The sequence below is a fragment of the Chionomys nivalis genome, chromosome 2, assembly GCF_950005125.1.
Source record: "Chionomys nivalis chromosome 2, mChiNiv1.1, whole genome shotgun sequence".
Taxonomy (NCBI): Eukaryota; Metazoa; Chordata; class Mammalia; order Rodentia; family Cricetidae; genus Chionomys; species Chionomys nivalis.
In genome coordinates, this window is record NC_080087.1 from 136406891 (window position 1) to 136426669 (window position 19779).

General features: G+C 38.1%; 1 protein-coding gene across 4 annotated transcripts in view; it reads right to left on the minus strand.

Moving 5' to 3' along the window:
• Nbeal1 (neurobeachin like 1) overlaps positions 1 to 19779 on the minus strand; it is a 211340-nt gene that overhangs the window by 151636 nt on the left and 39925 nt on the right. For all 4 annotated transcript variants that reach the window (XM_057752700.1, XM_057752706.1, XM_057752692.1 and 1 more), the window contains 3 exons: positions 10273 to 10358; positions 2724 to 3030; positions 82 to 188 (listed from right to left, as the gene is read on the minus strand). In XM_057752700.1, the coding sequence (XP_057608683.1) occupies positions 82 to 188; positions 2724 to 3030; positions 10273 to 10358 (500 nt within the window). The remainder of the gene's footprint in view (positions 1 to 81; positions 189 to 2723; positions 3031 to 10272; positions 10359 to 19779) is intronic.

Here is a 19779-nt window from a genome sequence, read left to right on the forward strand (position 1 = left end):
TGGCACACATCCCCGCACACAAATAAGTAAATACGCAAACAAACAAAAGTTCACAAATATAAAAAGTTGATAATAAAGTACCTTGCAGTTCTGTAGAAGTCGTATGAGATGTTCAAAGCAATTACTGTTAAGGAAAATGGCCTGAAGAACAGGCCTGTCTGCGCAGTCTAACATGGCTGTGATGGTATCTATAAATTAAAAACAAAAATGACTCGTGTAAAAGTAAAACTTTGGGATCGAACATGTATCGTCATCATTTTAAAGTTAGGCTATGCAAATTAACTGGGAAATAATGTAGATAAGGAACAGAAAACAAAAGATGTAAAGAAAAGTGAACATTTTCATACTTTATAGTTCAAACTAGTTTAAACTGTACATATGACTAGCAAATATTTTTTAGCAAACTGCTTATTTGTTCTTTCATAAAACTCATCCTGTGTCTGATTTGCTATTAATAAGCAATATCTGGGGGCTGGAGAGATGGCTTGGAGGTTAAGAACACTGGCTGCTCTTCTAGACGTTCAATTCCCAGCAGCCACATGGTAGCTCACAACAATCTATAATGAGATTTGGTGCCCTCATCAGGCATGTATATAAACATAATAAATAAATAAATCTTTAAAAAAGAAGCAATATTTGTTTATGTTATTTACTATATGGCCTATGAAAACATAATATTTATCTCTCAGTTCCTACTGTGGAGATAATCCATTTGAAAAATCAAAGGATATCTGGCATGGCAAATATCATAGTTTCTAATATAAAAAAGAATTCCATCCAACAGAGAATCAAACTAATTTTTAAATTTACAACTTATAATTACTATCAAAAAAATAGCTGGGTGGTGGTGGTGCTCACCTTTAATCCCAGCACTTGCGAGGCAGAGGCAAGTGGCTGTCTGAGCTGGTAGCTAGCCTGGTCCACAGAGTGAGTTCCAAAACAGTTGAGACTACCCAGAGAAACCCTGTCTTGGAAAACAAACAAACAAATCTATAGAAAATTACATTATAGCATATGAACTAAAAACTCTACAAAACTATTCTTTTATATAAACAAATGATGATTCATTTTCAATAAGATTTTATCTGATATATTTGTAAAATAATACATGTACATATAAATATATATGCCAAATCATTAACTGTTCTTTATATCTAGGTGGTGAGATATAAAAACTTTTTTGATGTTGTTTTTCGAGATAGGGTTTCTCTGTATAACTGCCATGGCTGTCCTGGAACTCAGTTTGTAGATCAGTCTGGCCTCGAACTCACAGAGATCTGCCCGCCTCTGCCTTCTGAGTGCAGGAATTAAAGGCTTGCACAACCACTGCACTACTGAGATGGAAAAACTTTCATTTTCTTTTTGCTTACTAAGTTTCCTAGTTTAGTGGTAATGACAACATCTACCTCTGAAATGAGTACAGTTCTTTAATAATCTAACACAGGGAACACAACAGGAATCATATAAAGTACCGATCACAATTTACAACATGCTGAACTATCATTATGGGCTCCAACAATGAAACTTTAAAATCCAGTATGTAAGATGACCATGAGACACTTGAGACATCTGATGGGAAACGGCAGGCTGAGGGTCTACATCTTATCTGGTGCTCTATTTCACACCACAAAAATTACTAAGTGTGCTGGAGAGATACATCAGCAGTTAAGAGCACTGGCTACTACTCTTCCAGAGGTCCTGAGTTCAATTCCCAGCAACAACATAATCATCCATAATGAGGTCTAGTGCCCTTTTCTGGCCTGCAGTGATACATGCAGACAAAACACTATATACATAATAAATACATAATAAATAAATTTTTTAAAAATTACTAATATAAAAGGAAACATTTCTTTTTGTGTTAGGTTTTTATATATATACATATATACATATATATATTAAAAGGAGATTTAGACGAACAATAAAACATAAGGAATGATCAACTGATATGTTTAATATCAATTCTGGAGTCTGAAATGCGCTTGCAGCATCACTACTTTTTGGCATGCATTATTCTCTCTTCAGGATCACAAAGAGAATGGGCCTGTAGAATCAGAGTCTTGGCCTTTCCATGCCAGTTCTACTCAGTAGGAGCTGAGATACTTCAGGAAAATTACTGAGTATCTGACTCCATTTGAAGGGAATAATGAGTATGAGTCACCTATTGACTGAAACAATGGATACAGAGTATGTACTATACTAATGCACTGTTACCAAAACAAAAAATCATCATCAAACTGATTAAGGAGTTTGCAAAGTACAGAGACTAAATATAGTTGCACAGAGGCACAAAACAAAACAAAGAGAAGAAAAAGAGACAAAGACACAAGGGTTCTTTGTGACAACTAGATTTTCTGTCCTAAAGAATTGAAATGTTAGAGAGGCATTTATTTAGTTAATTTTTATCATAGGTAAAAGAATATAAATAATATTTTCAAAAAAATCTTCTTCCTGGTAATTTTAGTGACAACTTTCTCTTTAACAGACACACTTTACTGGATTATACTTCCAAAAAAGAACAGACAAGTAAAAATGTAAAAATGATAAAGTAAAAATGTAAACAAATCAATTCCATACTAATCATTTGGAAGTCAAAAATATAAATACACATTACTTGAACTAAACAGTCAATATTTTTAATACAGCAAACTGCATTTCAAAAGAAACTGAGAATAAAAAAGCAAAAATGAACTGAGGGAAGGAAATCTTTATTGAATACTTACTGAGCATCTTAATCTGCAGAACTATGAACTGGCTTTCCCACCGCATGGACTTCCTCTGTTTGGGTAAAGCTGAGTGATCTGAATTGAGCAATTTAAAATAGTTCTCCAGTACGGTACTGGTTTCCACCTGACGCTGGTCAGAACTGCTAGTAAGAAGGATATGTACCACTTGTGTCAGGCATTTCAGAGTTAGTTCTCTCTTCCTACCCACTTCCTCAGGATCTCCTTCCTCCCATGAATCACAATCAGACAAAACTCGCATGAGAACTTCCATGGTGGCTGGAGAAATTGCTTGCAAAGCATTCCTCTGAAACATTAAAAACAATAAAAGATGAAATGAAATCTAAAGGTTTTACATATTTGCAATAACAGAGAATTAGTAAGCCTATGGGTAACCTTTTCTTTTAAATAAATTAACAAAGTTATTAACAGATATATTTGATAAACACTGCAAATGTTACTTGTATCGAGGCCTTATTTTGTTTACTACTAATCTGAAGTTCAACTTCACTTCCTTTGCAGCTAAAAGACAGCATGTAAGATGGTTTTGCTCAAAAAAACAGAGGACAAAGACTATAAAAGGGCTATTTCTTTACAAATGGAAAGGGGTTTCTTTCTTTCCTTTTCCATCCTGGAGAGCAGACACAATGCTTAGAACCACCTTACACTAAAATAGATACAACCCAAGCATTAAATTGTAGGCAGTGTACAGAAAGTAAAACAGGACACACAAAGGGTCTTAGCCCATGAACATTTCTCAGGGTTTCTGTACCCACTGCTGATGTGAAAAGACCTTCTGGATATGTGCTGCTTTTATTGGCTAATAAAGAACCTGCTTTTGGCCAATGGCTTAACAGAGTAAAGTCTGAAAGAGATATAGAGAGAGAGTAGGCGGAGTCAGAGAGATGCCATGGAGCTGCCAGAGAAGAAAGGTGCAAGCTGCCAGCCAGAACCTTACAGGTAGGCCAAAAGCCTCATGGTAAAATATAAAATAATAGAAATGGGTTAACCAAAGATATAAAAGCTAGCTAGCAATACGCTTAAGTGATTGGACAAGCAGCGATTTAAATAATATAGCTTCTGAGTATTATTCCACGGTCTGGGCAGTCGGGAACAAACAAGTGGTCTCCACTAACAAATTGGGGCCAACGTGGCCAACTGAATCTCCTTAAAACATAAGAAAGTGGGGGCTGGAGAGATGGCTCAGAGGTTAAGAGCACTGCCTGTTCTTCCAAAGGTCCTGAGTTCAATTCCCAGCAACCACATGGTAGCTCACAACCATCTGAAATGAGATCTGATGCCCTCTTCTGGCTGCAGACACACAGACAGAATATTGTATACATAATAAATAAATAAATATTAAAAAAAAAAAAAACATAAGAAAGTTTAGGAAGAAATTATACGCAGCTCCTTTAAAAGAGGTCTTCCCGATTCAGTGGTTTATACCACAGGAAAAAAAAAACTGAGTGGTTTTGAAATGGAAGCTTCCTGGTTTGTGCTGCCAGCATGAACTCTGGCTCTTTTAGGAGGCCGAGCACTTGAATGGGGTTTGTGGGTCACTTGTGTGCTGTAAGTTACTTGGTGGAAGTATGGGCCAACAGGCTACCAGAGTTGAAGTGGTGAGCGTGGCTCCCACCCGGCATTCTCAGAGGGAGTGAATGGACCTCCACCACATTGGACTGGGCTGAATCAAAAGGCTAAGAAGCATTGGCTCTAGCTAAGCCCACTTAGTATTTAAAGGGGGGGGGGGCTTGTGGTCAGAAAATAATTACAGATATGCAATAAAGACAAATTCAGATAAAAAAGACCTGTAAACCGGTCACAATGCTGGAAAAATGTACATAGGTTTGGGACAGAGAAGAAAAAGAATATAGAGAATCATAAAAAAAAGTAAATAGTTTTAAAAAGTAAAATGAAGTCTTTAAATAGAGTAAACTTGTAGAAAAATAATAGAGTAAGAAAAATAAGCCACATAACAATGAAATATACGCAAAATTCTGGATTATATGTACTATTATGTTTTCTTTAAATTTTTTGACTGTGAAGGAGCTAAGTACAGAGTGACATTTCATTGTACAGGCTGCTAAGATAAACTAACATACATACTTTACAGGTATCTTGATTTCAAAATATGGGTCGAAAGATATAATGCTTTGGAAAAGAGGTTCTACTTGCTTTCACAGAGGATGAGAACCTATGGATCTCTTCTAGACTAATGTGGTTTGATGAACCAAGACACCCCCAAAAGGATGCCATTAACACCCCCCAATATACTTTGCCCACCAAAAAGCAGGAAGCACTTTGGAGAGAACTATGCCAAAATTCCTAAATATTGTTTATAAATATTTGTTTACATTTAAAGGAGGATATGCTATAGAAATTTTCATTGGCATGGAACTCGGTTTATTGATATAAATTTAAGGTCAATGTTGTTATACTGTATACTATATACTTCAGATCTTGATTAAGGTCTCATGTTTGTGGATCTCATTAAAAACGTAATGTATAATTTAAAAATATAGGTTAACAGGTAATCATCTGTAATAGTCAAGCTTGTAGTTATGTTAGATTTTCTAAATGTACAGAGACACATTTCAGATGAATAGTTATTCTTCAAACCTTTCAAAGTCCTATAGAATATGACAGTTAAAATGTTTTAAGAACTTAGGATTTTTCATGACAGTGAGACACATCTGTTCCTGGAAGCACGAAGCTACTTCAAGAGGATGATGGGCATCGAAGAGGCTCCTCATGGAGTTTGTTAGCCATTTGGGCAAGAAACTGTTCTTGCCTTAACTGTTTGACTGGACTTGCAAGATCCACAGAAAAATGACTGCCAGAACTGCCTAAAGAAGGTGAGACAGTCCTTCGGGGTCCCTGCTTCATGAAAGAGTCTGCCAAACATTCTGCAGGACACAGAAGAAAGTGACTGACAAATGGACAATATAGGCAGAACTGTCTTTGAAATTTCCTGCTTCATGGAATAGTCTGCTGGATACTATGGGCCAGTAGTATGGGTTGAAGATGGATGCTCAAATGATACAGAAGATCTGTGGGTGACTATCCATATAGCGAGATGTCTCTGTCATTTCTAGAGACTTGAAAGTAGCTTACAATGCACTTTCTGTTTACTCAGGTAATATATCCATCTGGAGTCTTCGATGGAGTTGAAGAATAGATATAGCTTTCCTTAGTTATGATAAAGTAGATGTAATTATTGTAGTTATAATTCTTGCTTGATACCTGTTTTGTTATATGTAATTTTACTATGTTAAAGTTAAAACCTTCCTTTTTATTTAAATAGAAAAGGGGAAATGGTGTGGGAAGTCCTTCTATGTGTTGCTTTTATTTAATGAATAAAGACACTGCTTTGGCCTGTGATAGGGCAGAACAGAGGTAGGCACGGAAAACTAAACTGCTGGGAGAAAGAAGGCAGAGTAGCAGGATGCCATGTAGCCGTCGCCAGAGACAGATGTGATGAAATCTTGCCAGTAAGCCACAGCCATGTAGCAATACACAGATTAATAGAAATGGGTTAGCCAAGGACAGAAGAGCTAGCTAGCAATGCACTTAAAACATTAGCCAAGCAGTGATTTAAATAATATAGTTTCTGTGTGACTGCAGGACCGGGCAGGCAGAAACTTCTGCCAATACACTGCATACATTTAAACTTCTTAACTAAATTTAAAACATCAGTGTAACTAGATTTTATGTTGTAGAACTAAGTCCATTCCAAATGACTTAGGTTTGTAAAATGACTGACACATTTATGACTGATTTTACAAAATTTCTGAAACTCCTTCTAAAAAAATATTTATTTATTTATTATGAATACAATATTCTGTCTGTGTGTATGCCTGCAGGCCAGAAGAGGGCACCAGACCCCATTACAGATGGTTGTGAGCCACCATGTGGTTGCTGGGAATTGAACTCAGGACCTTTGGAAGAGCAGGCAATGCTCTTAACCTCTGAGCCACCTCTCCAGCCCTGAAACTACTTATGTTGAGTAGTTGCTATTAAAATGAAATGAAACCAGGCTTTATAGCACAGGTCTATAATCCCGGATCCGTGGGGAAGTTAAGGCAAGAGAACCAGTAAGTTCATACCTTGCTTGGGCTACAAAGTAAGTTTGAGACTTATATAGACAATTTAGTGAGACCCTGTCCCAAAATTTAATTGTGACAAAAAGGAGAAGTGCATACAGTTCAGTGCTATAGCAGTGTCTAGCACATGTGAAGTCCTCGGTTCACTGTCCAATAATGCAGGAGAAAAACAATATGTAATGAACATAATTGTGCAATAACAGTCCATAGGTCACTCAGTCTTACTTTTACCAATAATAATAATAATAACAATAACAGATAATATTATGGAAGAAAGTACTGATGGCATTAACCAGTATTTGATCTCCCCTAAAAATCTTTACAATTAGAACCCAGGATGTTTTCCTGGATACATGGCTACCAAGAATATAGATCATACTGCCTATTTCCCTGCTGATAAGAAGTCTCAGGAAATGAATTTTATCATCTGGACACATTTGGTCCTTTTACATGGCAATGCCCGAGTTTGGTAAATGAGACACAGGACTGAGCAGATGCAGTGTTACACTTCTCTAGTTCCAGCACCTGAGAGGCAGAGGCATGCAGATATGATCTACAAAGTGAGTTCCAAGCCAGCCAGGGCTATATAGTGAAACCTGTGTAAGAAGAGAAGGGGGGAGGGAAGGAGAGAGAATGAAGAAATGAGAGATCAGTAGTTGAAGAAATGAGAAATCAGTATCTCCTGAATTTATTTATGAGTTTATTTATGTCAGTATCTCTGTCATGACCCCATTTTTGTGCTCCAAATGTCCGACATTATGGTCAAAACACTGGCAGCTACTAACAAACTGATGTTCAGAAGGAATCAAGAGTCTCTGAAGAGCCTGAACTGTTTACTAACTTTTTATTTTCTTTCTTTCCCCTCAAGTGCTAGGGACTAAACCCAGGGCCACCACATGCTAAGTGTATGCTGCACCACTAAGCTACATTTCCAACTCCACAATTGCAGTTTTTGATTCAGAGACAAACAAAAACTAAATTAAACTGGGATTATTTCATTATTATACTGCAAATAATAAATCAGATACAATTCTAACCTCCTTCATTCTTACAAGCATAGGCCACTTTTGCTCGTTGTTTTACCAAGAGTATGTGTCCTTTAGTTCTTATATATATCCTGTTAATATCACTGTTTGCACATTATAAGTATGTAACCTAAAGACAAATAATTTGAGTTCAACCTCTGTGAGACAGACTCATTTCAAACCTAGGTCAACCCTAGCATCCTTGCACTTAACAAAACACAACAGATTCTCTTATGTATATTTACAGATCTAAAATACAAATATGTCAGTGAACAATTCAAGTACAACACTTTGGAAAAGACCTGCTATCAGACTTTTTCTTTTCCTTTAATAAGATCCTTCTTACATCATCAAATACTCAATCAACTAAAAATCTGTTGTCCTGACCCAACAACCAGCAAGCAACCTTCTGACTTCTGTAAGTCTAACTGACTATGGTCTGATCACAAAGATTCTGAGTAGCATATAACACAATAAATCAAGTCACTGGTACCTATTTTATTTTTCCTGGTAACAGTTCATTACAGAATTATCCTTGAGGTTCATAACCCATGAATGAGTACTAACAAAAATATGTCTCTAGGTGCTCAGAGACGAATGAGACCCACGTAGGATTCCCCCTCAGTCAACACCATTCCTATTTTTTTCATGTTTATCTATCTATCAATTCCTAATCACAACAGTAAAAAATTGATGGAAACTGTAAGGCAATGATCCAAAAGAAGAAAAGCAGCAAATGAAACAAAGTGATGAAACAAACTTAAAACAGAAAGTAAGGTTGAGCAACAGTGGCACACCCCTTTAATCACAGCACTCTGGAGGCAGAGGCAGGAGGATACTGAGTTCAAGGCCAGCCTGCTCTACAGAACAAGTTCCAGGACAGCCAGGGCTACACAGAGAAACCTTGTCTCAGAAAAACAACCAGAAAGCAAGATCTAAACCACTGCTTCTTTCATCTTAGAAAGACTGTTATCTTCCACTAGAATCAAGAGAAGTGCACAAAACCTACCAGGAAGCCTAAATAGCGACACTGGATTCTAAAAAGGAACAGGATAAATAAACCAGAGAAAAAAATTCTAGCAGAAATATAAAAGCGACAGGAGTGAGTATGCACTGGATGTGAAGATTACTAATTGAAAAATATGATAACATAGATAGAAACAAAAATAGAAAATATAGGGAGAAAATTTCAGCAGTGGAAATACAGTATTTTATTTAAATTTCAATGTAAGCAACAAAACACAGCGATGTAATTCCTGTGATTCTGCCACCAATAAAAATGTGTACTTTCATATTTTATAGTTGTTACAACATAGCAAGATCCTTTACAGCCTATCAAACGTAAGTTCTTCCTAGGTTATGTATGCTGTTCTTCCAAATTCCTTGGCTCAAGGAATCCTGTCTCAACCTCCTGCATCATTCTGACTAAAGCTTTGTAGCACGATGACTGACTCACTGCTGTATCCTGTTGTTTTATGAATTATAAAAAGCCATAGTTGGAGAGCCAGGCCATGGTGGAGCACACCTTTAATTCCATGACTCGGGAGGCAGAGGCAAGTGGATCTCTGAGTTTGAGGCCAGCCTGGGTCTACAGAGCAAGTTTCAGGACAGCCAAAACTATACAAAGAGAAACCCTGTTTTGGGATGGGAGTGGGGGGAACCATAGTGGAGCTGGACAGCAGCATGAGTGTTTGCCTCTATCATGTATGGGGTCGTAAATTCAACCCCAAGACCACATAAAAGCACATATTATTATGTCACAAACTTGTTTTATTACCATTTCAGCAACTAAATTTTCAAGGTAGTTTTTCTTTTATGATATATACTTTAGACATTTAAAAAATTCTGATAAGTGTCTTTACCAAACTCTACAATGGGTATACTACACAAAATGTACAAAGGACAAAGACTCTCTCACTTAAAATGCATCATTTAAGAAAACATGTAGAACATTCTCTCTGAATTATTAACCTTTTTGCAACAGGCAATTACATTTAGTTTGCCATAGAAATACTTTTGGAACAAATATAGCTGTATAAATATATTTAGTAATCGCATCTAGACAGCAGAGTGAATAAATTTATGACTTTGGAAATCAAACTGGCTTGAATTTTATTTCTTCATACCTCTAATAAAGTTGATTTCCTTTATACTTTAAAATAATAACTAAAAGTCAATAGGAATAGGAACTTATAATATCAATACTCATGTAATCTATTCATCCAATAATACTAATTGTCAGTGTTAATGTTACTTAGGTTTTTAATGGAAGATTTTAAGAAGTTTAGTTTTAAATAAGATATAAATTTGAAAGTTATCTGAAGCATCAAGTTACAAAAGACAGAATGAATTAAATAATCCATGAAGAGACTTTGTGTTGTTAATTACAAATTATACATTAACTTTCAACACTGTCCTCACCTGCCCACCGGCTACAATGGCTCCAAAGAGATGCAATAAGCAACATTTAAGACTTTCCTTGAGATGTTCACTTTCCTGAAAACATTCTGTGAATATAATACACAAATAAACAAATCAATAAGATTTCTATTTCAGAACACAATTCATGTCTAAGGAAATTGACATATGAAGAACTCTATGAAAAGGCTAAAAATCTGTCAGAAGGCAAGGCTGACAAATGTGTCACGTCTCATTTACTTCTCATAGTACTCCTTAAGAACATCCTGTCCCAGTATAAATAAGCTACTGGAAGATAAGTTGTTATCTCATCTGAAGTAATGTGGTTACTAAGTGACAGAACTAGAACTTAACCCAGTCCTAACTTAAACTCTCTTCTGTTTTCTTAACAACTGACCCTTACTTTAGTGAATTACAAAATAAAAGAGTTTAATAAAAATATCTTAAATCTACTCCAAGGATCAATACTCTACATTTCTAGGACCTAATGTCTTTTAGCATAATAAAATATTTTGCTACTATTAATATACATTTAATATAAATGTACATGTCAAAAAATAAGGCAGGAAAACAAAACAATGAATTCAGAAGTTTCCCTCTGACCTTTTCCTCAATTTATCAACATACTTCTACCTTCAATTTTTTTTTTTGAAGAGCTATACAATATAGAGTCTTTTTAAGGATTTCAGTGAATATTGGATCCAGGACTCTCACCTCGAAATACAAAAAGCCATGGAGCAAAATTTGCTTTTGTAACCTATGTCAATCCTCCAATATACATTAAATTATCTCCAGATTACTTAGACTAACTAAAAATGCAAATAGTATGTAACTCTAACAATGTACTGTTTAGACGAAAACAAAAAAGTCTGTGCATGTATAGATGAAATTTCTTTCCCACTGCATGTTTTTAAGCTACAGCTAGTTGTGTCTGCAGATGTGGAACTCATGGATGTGGAAAGCACTAAATACACTTTTAGTTTTTGAACTTAATACATTATAGACATTACTATAATTTAACAGATAATCTACCTTATTCACCTTTATCACCAAAACAAAACAGCATGATGAACATTTCATAACCAGTTCTCTACTGACAAACTCTTGTTACCCCACCAATTTGGGAGGAGCATTAGCTCATGGACATGTATGTGATTCTCATTAACTCTGTCCTGAACACTGGAATTATAGACTGTGTGGGTCCTCACATTTGCACACTAAGTACTTTACTGACTGAGCCATCTGCCCAGCACTTATTTGTCCATTCTTTTTATAATCTTTTTTGCCTTTATTACATACTTACATAAAAATGACAGATATCCAACTTTACACATAAAACTACCAAATATAGCTGTAAAATGTACTAATAGAAACTAGTAATTTAAAAAAATTAGGCCATTACAGCTATGTTGGAATAACTGTTTTAAACAATATAAAAATGGACAAAGGGGTCCCAGAAATAGGGTCAGAAAACTGTTAAACACAGATGGAAAACATGCTGAACTCAAGAATTAATTCAGACTTCTGTTTAGAGACACTTTCAGAATCACTGCACAAAATGGGAGAACCCTAAAAGACCAGTGCTGTTTAATGAGTTCAGGGAACAGAAAACAATTTTAGGAGAGGCTGGAACAACTGGAATTTGCAAAGTAGAATACTGGAATGGAGACTGTTATACCAGGTGCTTTGAAAACACATATAACACTTGCTTTGTGTTTGAGTAACAATCCTCATCAGATAATGTAAAATTCTACATGCAGGCAAAAACTACAAAGATGGTGTAAGCAGGGAGATTTTATAATCTTATACTAACATGTAAGATGGGTATTTCATTCAGCTCTAGGGAAACTTAAGAAAATAAACAGTATAAAGACTATAAAATATACATTCCATGTATTCTCTAATCAAAATTTTGCTAGAAGAGGAAGTGAGAAGGTTTACCGGGTAGAAAGTCAATTCCTGCAAGCCTGATGGCTTAAATTCAACCACCAGGATTCACAGGTAGAACAATGACTTCTGACATTTATGTAGACATGTACAACACATACACACAGAGATCAAAACAGACAACGAATTTTAATGCATGTTGCAAGGCACATTTTGTTACCAAAAAAACAACAAAAAAACCACACACACACACAAAACCCACACATTTTCTAACAAAGCAGCAAAAATAAGTTATCTGAAGAGCCCTTTTAAGAAAATTGCAACAAAAATGAAGAAAAAAATTCTATCTCATCCAAAGCCAGAGTCAAAGCAAAGGTCATGAAAAAGAGGAAGGTGATGCAAAAAGGTGAATACAAGTTTTACCTATTTTTGATCACCCACAGCAAACGGCCCATCCCAAGTCAACCTCAATGTCTTCAAAGCCATTCCAGAAAAAATACACATGATCACTACACCCCCACTATATCCTCTGATAAAGTCGAACAATTAAAAAAAAGAAAGAAAAAAGATAACAAACTGCTCCATTTGGAAGTCAAAGTAAGCAAGCATCAATTTAAACAGGTTTCAAAGACAATGCATGATACTGAAACAGACAACTTAACAGCTTGATTGGCCTGGTGGAAAGAAAAGGGCCCTCTATGTTCCATTAGCTTCTATCTACAATGTTTTGGGGCAGGGGCTCTACACCCTGCATACTGCCTCTCTCTTCTTGTCCCACCCAGCTTGCATCCAGAACCCTTCTCCCTTCTGCCCCCTTTCCTCTTTGGGCACATAACACCATCCAGCTCAGTCTGTCTGGCGCTGGGGGCAAATCCTCAGGGCAAGTAGGCAGGAGAGACTTCCTTTGTTTCACTGGCCTGCCTGCATCAAGCAAGGTAGGCACTTTGTTTACGAACTACCCAACCTGCACGGAGATCTGATCTCGGCACCAGGAGAGACAGCAGTGGGGTGAGTTTGTGACCGGCGGCGGTGGAAGCAGCCCTGGACAGGGAACTCTGAAGTTCCTCATCCCCCACCCTATACTCCCTGGGCTCCCTGCAGGGGCTCTACACCCCGCATACTGCCTCTCTCTTCTTGTCCCACCCAGCTTGCATCCAGAACCCTTCTCCCTTCTGCCCCCTTTCCTCTTTGGGCACATAACACCATCCAGCTCAGTCTGTCTGGCACTGGGGGCAAATCCTCAGGGCAAGTAGGCAGGAGAGACTTCCTTTGTTTCACTGGCCTGCCTGCATCAAGCAAGGTAGGCACTTTGTTTACGAACTACCCAACCTGCACGGAGATCTGATCTCGGCACCAGGAGAGACAGCAGTGGGGTGAGTTTGTGACTGGCGGCGGCGGAAGCAGCCCTGGACAGGGAACTCTGAAGTTCTTCATCCCCCACCCTATACTCCCTGGGCTCCCTGCAGGGGCTCTACACCCCGCATACTGCCTCTCTCTTCTTGTCCCACCCAGCTTGCATCCAGAACCCTTCTTCCTTCTGCCCCCTTTCTTCTTTGGGCACATAACACCATCCAGCTCAGTCTGTCTGGCGCTGGGGGCAAATCCTCAGGGCAAGTAGGCAGGAGAGACTTCCTTTGTTTCACTGGCCTGACTGCACCAAGCAAGGTAGGCGCTTTGTTTACAAACTACCCAACCTGCACGGAGATCTGATCTCGGCACCAGGAGAGACATCAGTGGGGTGAGTTTGTGACTGGCGGCGGAAGCAGCCCAGGACAGGGATCTCTGAAGTTCCTCATCCCCCCCCCCATACTCCCTGGGCTCCCTGCAGGGGCTCTACACCCCGCATACTGCCTCTCTCTTCTTGTCCCACCCAGCTTGCATCCAGAACCCTTCTCCCTTCTGCCCCCTTTCCTCTTTGGGCACATAACACTGTCCAGCTCAGTCTGTCTGGCGCTGGGGGCAAATCCTCAGGGCAAGTAGGCAGGCGAGACTTCCTTTGTTTCACCGGCCTGCCTGCAACAAGCAAGGTAGGGGCTTTGTTTACGAACTACCCAACCTGCAGGGAGATTTGATCTTGGTACCAGGAGAGCCATCAGTGGGAGAGCTAATCTGGGTACCAGGAGAGCCGTCTTTGGGCACGGAGATCTGATATTGGTACCAGGAGAGACATCACTGGAGCACCAGGAGAGCTATCACTGCAGAGTGCCATCACTGGGAAGGTACATCAGTAGGCAAGGAGACCTGATCCAGTAAAAGAAGATCCATAGGGGAGCATTCGAAGAAAGAGATGGGCAGGCGCCAATGCAAGAATTCACCCAACAATCTGAAAAACTATATGAAACCACCAGAACCCAACGACCTCACAACAGGAGGACATGAACACCTTAATCATGAAGAAGTAGATAAAATTGACTTTATGAAAGTGATTGACGCCCTTAAACAGCATGTAAAAAATGCCCTTACAATGTTTTGGATGTTTTCAACAAAACTGAAATAATCGGAGGCCCCAAATCATAAAACAAAGCCTTTCACTTTCCTAGATCACAGGATATATGGAATCTCTAAGTCTAAAGCCCCATTACTATTGTAGAAACTATTTCTGGGAATCATTTGGCTCAGGGTATCTGATCCTATCAAAGCCATCCACTAGAAAACAGCCTCTGGAAAACTAACAGGTTACTGTATACTTTGGATTCCTAGGTAGAGCTTTATGCATAAGTTTCTAAATGAATCCCTAAAATGAAGCAACCAAGTTTTCCTTCATGGGACTAAGAACAAAAGAAGTCTTCTGAGAAATTAAAAGCTTCTTTAATCAGGGATGTAACTTTGGAGGTTATCACAACCTGGCAGATCTTTTAAACTGTATGTTACCAAATACCAGGGTGTAACCCTGGAGTTCTCAATTATGCTCTAGGTCAAAGCTATCTATCTACTTGTAGGATATTTATTAAAACTGATTCAGTTGCCCAACGGTTGACAGGATACATTAACTGCAGCCTTTAATCCTAGCACTTGGGAGGTAGAGGCAGCTGGAATCTGAGTTCTAGGACAGCGTAGTCTACACAGTGAGTTCTAGGACAGTCCGAACTACGTGGAGACACTCTGGTTCAAAAAGAGAGAGGGGGACAGAGGGGAAGGGAGGTGGGAAAAGAAGAGAAAAAGAAAGAAAAATAGTAGCTGTCACGACTCTTTAATAGGAGAAGTCCTTAAATTTACTTTGGGGTCTCCACTGTCTATATTTTATATCAATCTCCCACTGGTTTAGATACTCTTCTGTTACCAAGCCTGGCTACTTGATAACTTTGAAATATTTTTACAACAGTGTCCTACCTCAACTCCTCTACTTTATTTCCTACCCCAGAGTATGGTTTACTTTACTTAAAGTTCACAAATGCAATATGGCTCACCAACAGCAGTTCCTATGTGAGTAATAAACCAGCTACTATGGTTTATGGTGCTACTACGGTTCTCCTTTCAGGTATCACAGAAGCCTGATCTCTACCACCCAGAAATCAGCACAGTTGGTTAAAAGAGTAGGCTTAAATTTTGCTGAACTTAACCAGAGCAAATGGGAAACTATGTACACTGACTTTAAATACCTTTCTTGGTAATACATGCACATACTGCCCTCTGGAGGAAAAAGATTTTATTTTAATGCTAAAAGCAATCCCATCAATTATGGATTCATTAGAGACAATACATTTGCTGGCTGAAATACCAAATAAGTCATTTAGGAAACTAAGAAATGAGAGGCAGCAGGCAAACAGGCAGCCGACTATCCCTTACCACATGTTAGTGCTCCTTGCACACGACCTTTCCACCTCAACCTGAAAAGGTCACTGAAGCATCTGAAGAAGCCCTCTTTCCAGAAATTAATCCTCCACTTAGCTTTTCAGGTACTCTTTAAAATAAAAATGTGTGTTCATCTGCTTCCCAAATCACTCAATTTATATCCAAATCTCTGGGAAGTTGATACTATCTTCATTCCTCTTAGAGGCCTTACTCTTCTAAAATGGTGTAACATTCTAATCAGACCACTAAGTAGTTTTTAAAAATTATGCCCAGAGATTGAGTATATCTAAAGAGCAATTATTACCAAGAGCCTACGTAAGACTTCAAACAGCTTTTGGCCTAACCCCTTCCGAGGTGATTTATCAATGCCTTTTTCTGTATGTAGATCTCTTTCACGAGGCAGAAACCCAGTCATCCATTGAATATCCTTCTAAGCCTAACAAACCATCAGGCTATAAAAACCACAGATTACAGAGACTGCCTAAGGGTTATGGAGATTGTCTAAACTGCTTTCAATGTGAAAAATGGGTGTCAATATAAACTTACATGGAGGCAGGCGCATCATAGTTATCAACTGACTGGCTCTTTTTTTCCTTTTGCATTTATTTATTTACCATGTGGGAAAGGAGGAACATGTTTTCATGTATGGCACCAATATAGATGTCAGAGGATCACTTGGGAGGGGGGAGACTCATTCTTCTGTGAGGATGTGGCCACTGGTAAGGTTCCTATGTTCCAATGAATGACTCTGCTATCATGCATATATGGGTAACAATAACTAGAGTTATCAGGTTATTTTAAAATAACTCATGAAGTTTGTGAAAGGTATGTTTTGAAGAAAATATAGGAGGAATTGGAGGGATAATGAGAGTAAATATGATAATATTTCATTGGATGTGTTCATGAAATTCTCAATAATAAAAAAAGTTTTAGAAAAAGCTAAGCCTTGCTATTTGTATTTGGTTCTTGCTAGTCTTATTCTTTTTATACCCAAGATAAAATGTAGTTCTCTTAGGACTAGAGAGAAGGCTCTGTGGTAGAAAGCAACTGTTGCTCTTGTAGAGGACCAGGGTTTGATTCCAAGTACCCACACTGTGGTTCACAATCATCTTTAACTGTTGTTCCAAGGGATCTGATGTTATCTTGTGACATCTAATGTATGCGGTTCATAGGAATATATACAGCAAAACATTCACATAAAATAACTAAGTCTAATTTTTAAAAGTAAAAATTAAGCTGGGTGTGGTGACACACACCTTTATTCCCAGCACTCAGGAGGGAGAGTGAGTTCAAGACCAGCCTGGTCTACAGAGTAAGTTCCATGACATCTAGGACTACACAGAGAAGCCGTCTCAAAAGATCAAAATAAATAAATCAAATAAACATCAAAACTGTTCTTTATTCAGGCCCAAGACTATGCTCATGGCAACAGAGAAGATAAAAGTTGAGTCAATAGACATACCTGATGTGAGATTCCCCTCTGTATGTTGGGAATACAATTGTTTAATAAAGAAACTGTCTTAGGCCTGTGATAGGATAGAGTAGAGATAGTCAGGGAAAACTAAACTGAATGTTGGAAAAAGGTGGGGGAGCCAGGGAGAAGCCAAGCAGCAGCCGCCAGAGACAGTCATGTCAGAATTTTGCCTTGCCAGTAGGCCACGAACCTCATGGTAAAATATAAAATAATGGAAATAGGTTAAGATGGAAAAGCTAGCTAATAAGAATTTAGAGCTAATAGGCCAAGCAGTGATTTAATTAATACAATTTCTGTGTGGTTATCTGTGGTCTGAGCTGCCGGGCAGCCGGGAAACAAACAAGCGGCCACATTTACCCACACATACCCACTCCCACTACTCTGGACTTCAGTAGTACATGCTCTTCTTCAAGGCTATGACGAAAGTCCTCTACAACTGACTATCCCAGAGCTAGTTCTTTTGCTTTAAACCTGGTTGCTAGATTAGGATACTTCCCCAATGCTCTAGTAATTTGAATTGAAATCAAAAAAGACAAGAGCTTTAAAAGGATGAGACAAAGGCAGCAGTGCTAAGATATATGCTAAGCCTTGCCTTTCCAGCACTCCTTTCACAACAATTAAATAATCAAGACATCAGGATATTTTCAAATCTGAGGAAAAGCTACATAAAAGACTAACAAAAGATGTTTAAGTCAGAAAATCTTTTAATATTGAAAACAACAGATCTGTATTTGTTCATGTATCCCAGTGGTATTATTTATATAGGACTGATCTCCGTTGATGTAACATAGAATTTAATAGTGAGAACAACAGATCTGTGTTTGTTCATGTATCCCAGTGGTATTATTTATATAGGATTGATCTCCATTGATGTAAAATAGGATTGCCTGCCTTTGATTTCTCAGAATGGCAGATTACTGAGTAGGTCATGAAGTTGAGAATATGCTGGTCAGCTCCTAATGGCATTTAATGGCTCTAAGGCACTACTATCCTTTGGTCCTGGTTGCTCTTAGGAAGAACTGACAGGTATAGACTAGGATTTCTAAATATAAGATCAAAAGGAAGTAATTCTGATTATCCTGCTATGTGCCTATCTACCTATGCTACAACATGGTTGGAACCTGAATGTTTTCACTGGTGTAACTAGTAGCTTTTGTTAGAAGAGATCAGCTACAACTTCTATCTAGTGCTTTGCTAAGTTGCAAACAAGTGGAAGCCCACACAAGGCAAGACAATAAGGTCAGCTCACTGTAGCCAGGCTCAAGGCACCCTGAGTTGCCTGATATTCTATCTAGTACCTTCACTAACCTTAACTAAACTTGAAGACCCCCTCTTTCCTCACAAGTCTATAAATGTATTTTCCTTTGTTCTCATTTTTGTTGTTACTTCTACTCCAGATTCCCCAGCAGCAAGCAGCTTCACTAAAGGATGTTTCCTTAAATCTGATTCAGTGCATCTCTCTAGTGAATCTCAAAAGTATCTTTATTACCTAAAACAGCTTTTATTCCATGTACAGATATAGAGAATATCATTTTGGCATATTAAAATTCTTATTATACACATATTCAGGAAGTTATAAATTATATAGCTCAGAAAATTTCTCTTAATTCTAAAGTATGAATTATTTTATTTAAAAAGCAACTGTACAAAAGTATTACTTTAAATACCTTCAGCACTTGTCAGCAGACACTGTGCTTTTATTAAGGTTGAGCATTTTGTGGATATGCCTAATATCATCTCATATACATTACAAACAAAAGAAGGTTCAAGGCCCAGAAAGATGAATCAGTAAGTTAAAAGGTGTTTACCACCAATACAAACAACATGAGCTTAAATCCCAGGATCCACACGTTAGAAAGAGAAGAAACTTCGGTAAGCTGTCTGTTTTCTGTCCTCCACACATGCAAAGTGTGGCACACTCATACATGTACAAACACAAACAAATGAATAAATGATTTTTTTAAAAAACTCTTAGGGACTGGAGAGAAGACTCAGTGGTTAAGAGCACTGGCAGCTCTTCCGGAGGACCTGGGTTCAATTCCAAGCACCCACATGGCAGCTCACAGTGTCTGTAACTCCAGTTCCAGGAGACCTGATGGCCATGGCGAAATACCAATGCACATAAAATGAAAGTAATTTTTTTAAAGAAAATCCTTTTTAATAAAAAACAAAACAGCTCAACCTATATTGGACATTTCCACCACTTGTGGTGAATGCAAAGTCTCAAACCAAAGACACCAAAGCTGAGGTGTCTAACATATCAAAGCAGACCTGGCCACCAGGTTCTCCCAACATCCCGCAGTCCATACCTGTTACCAGGGTATGACTGGCATACCCTGTATCTTACTCTAAACTTC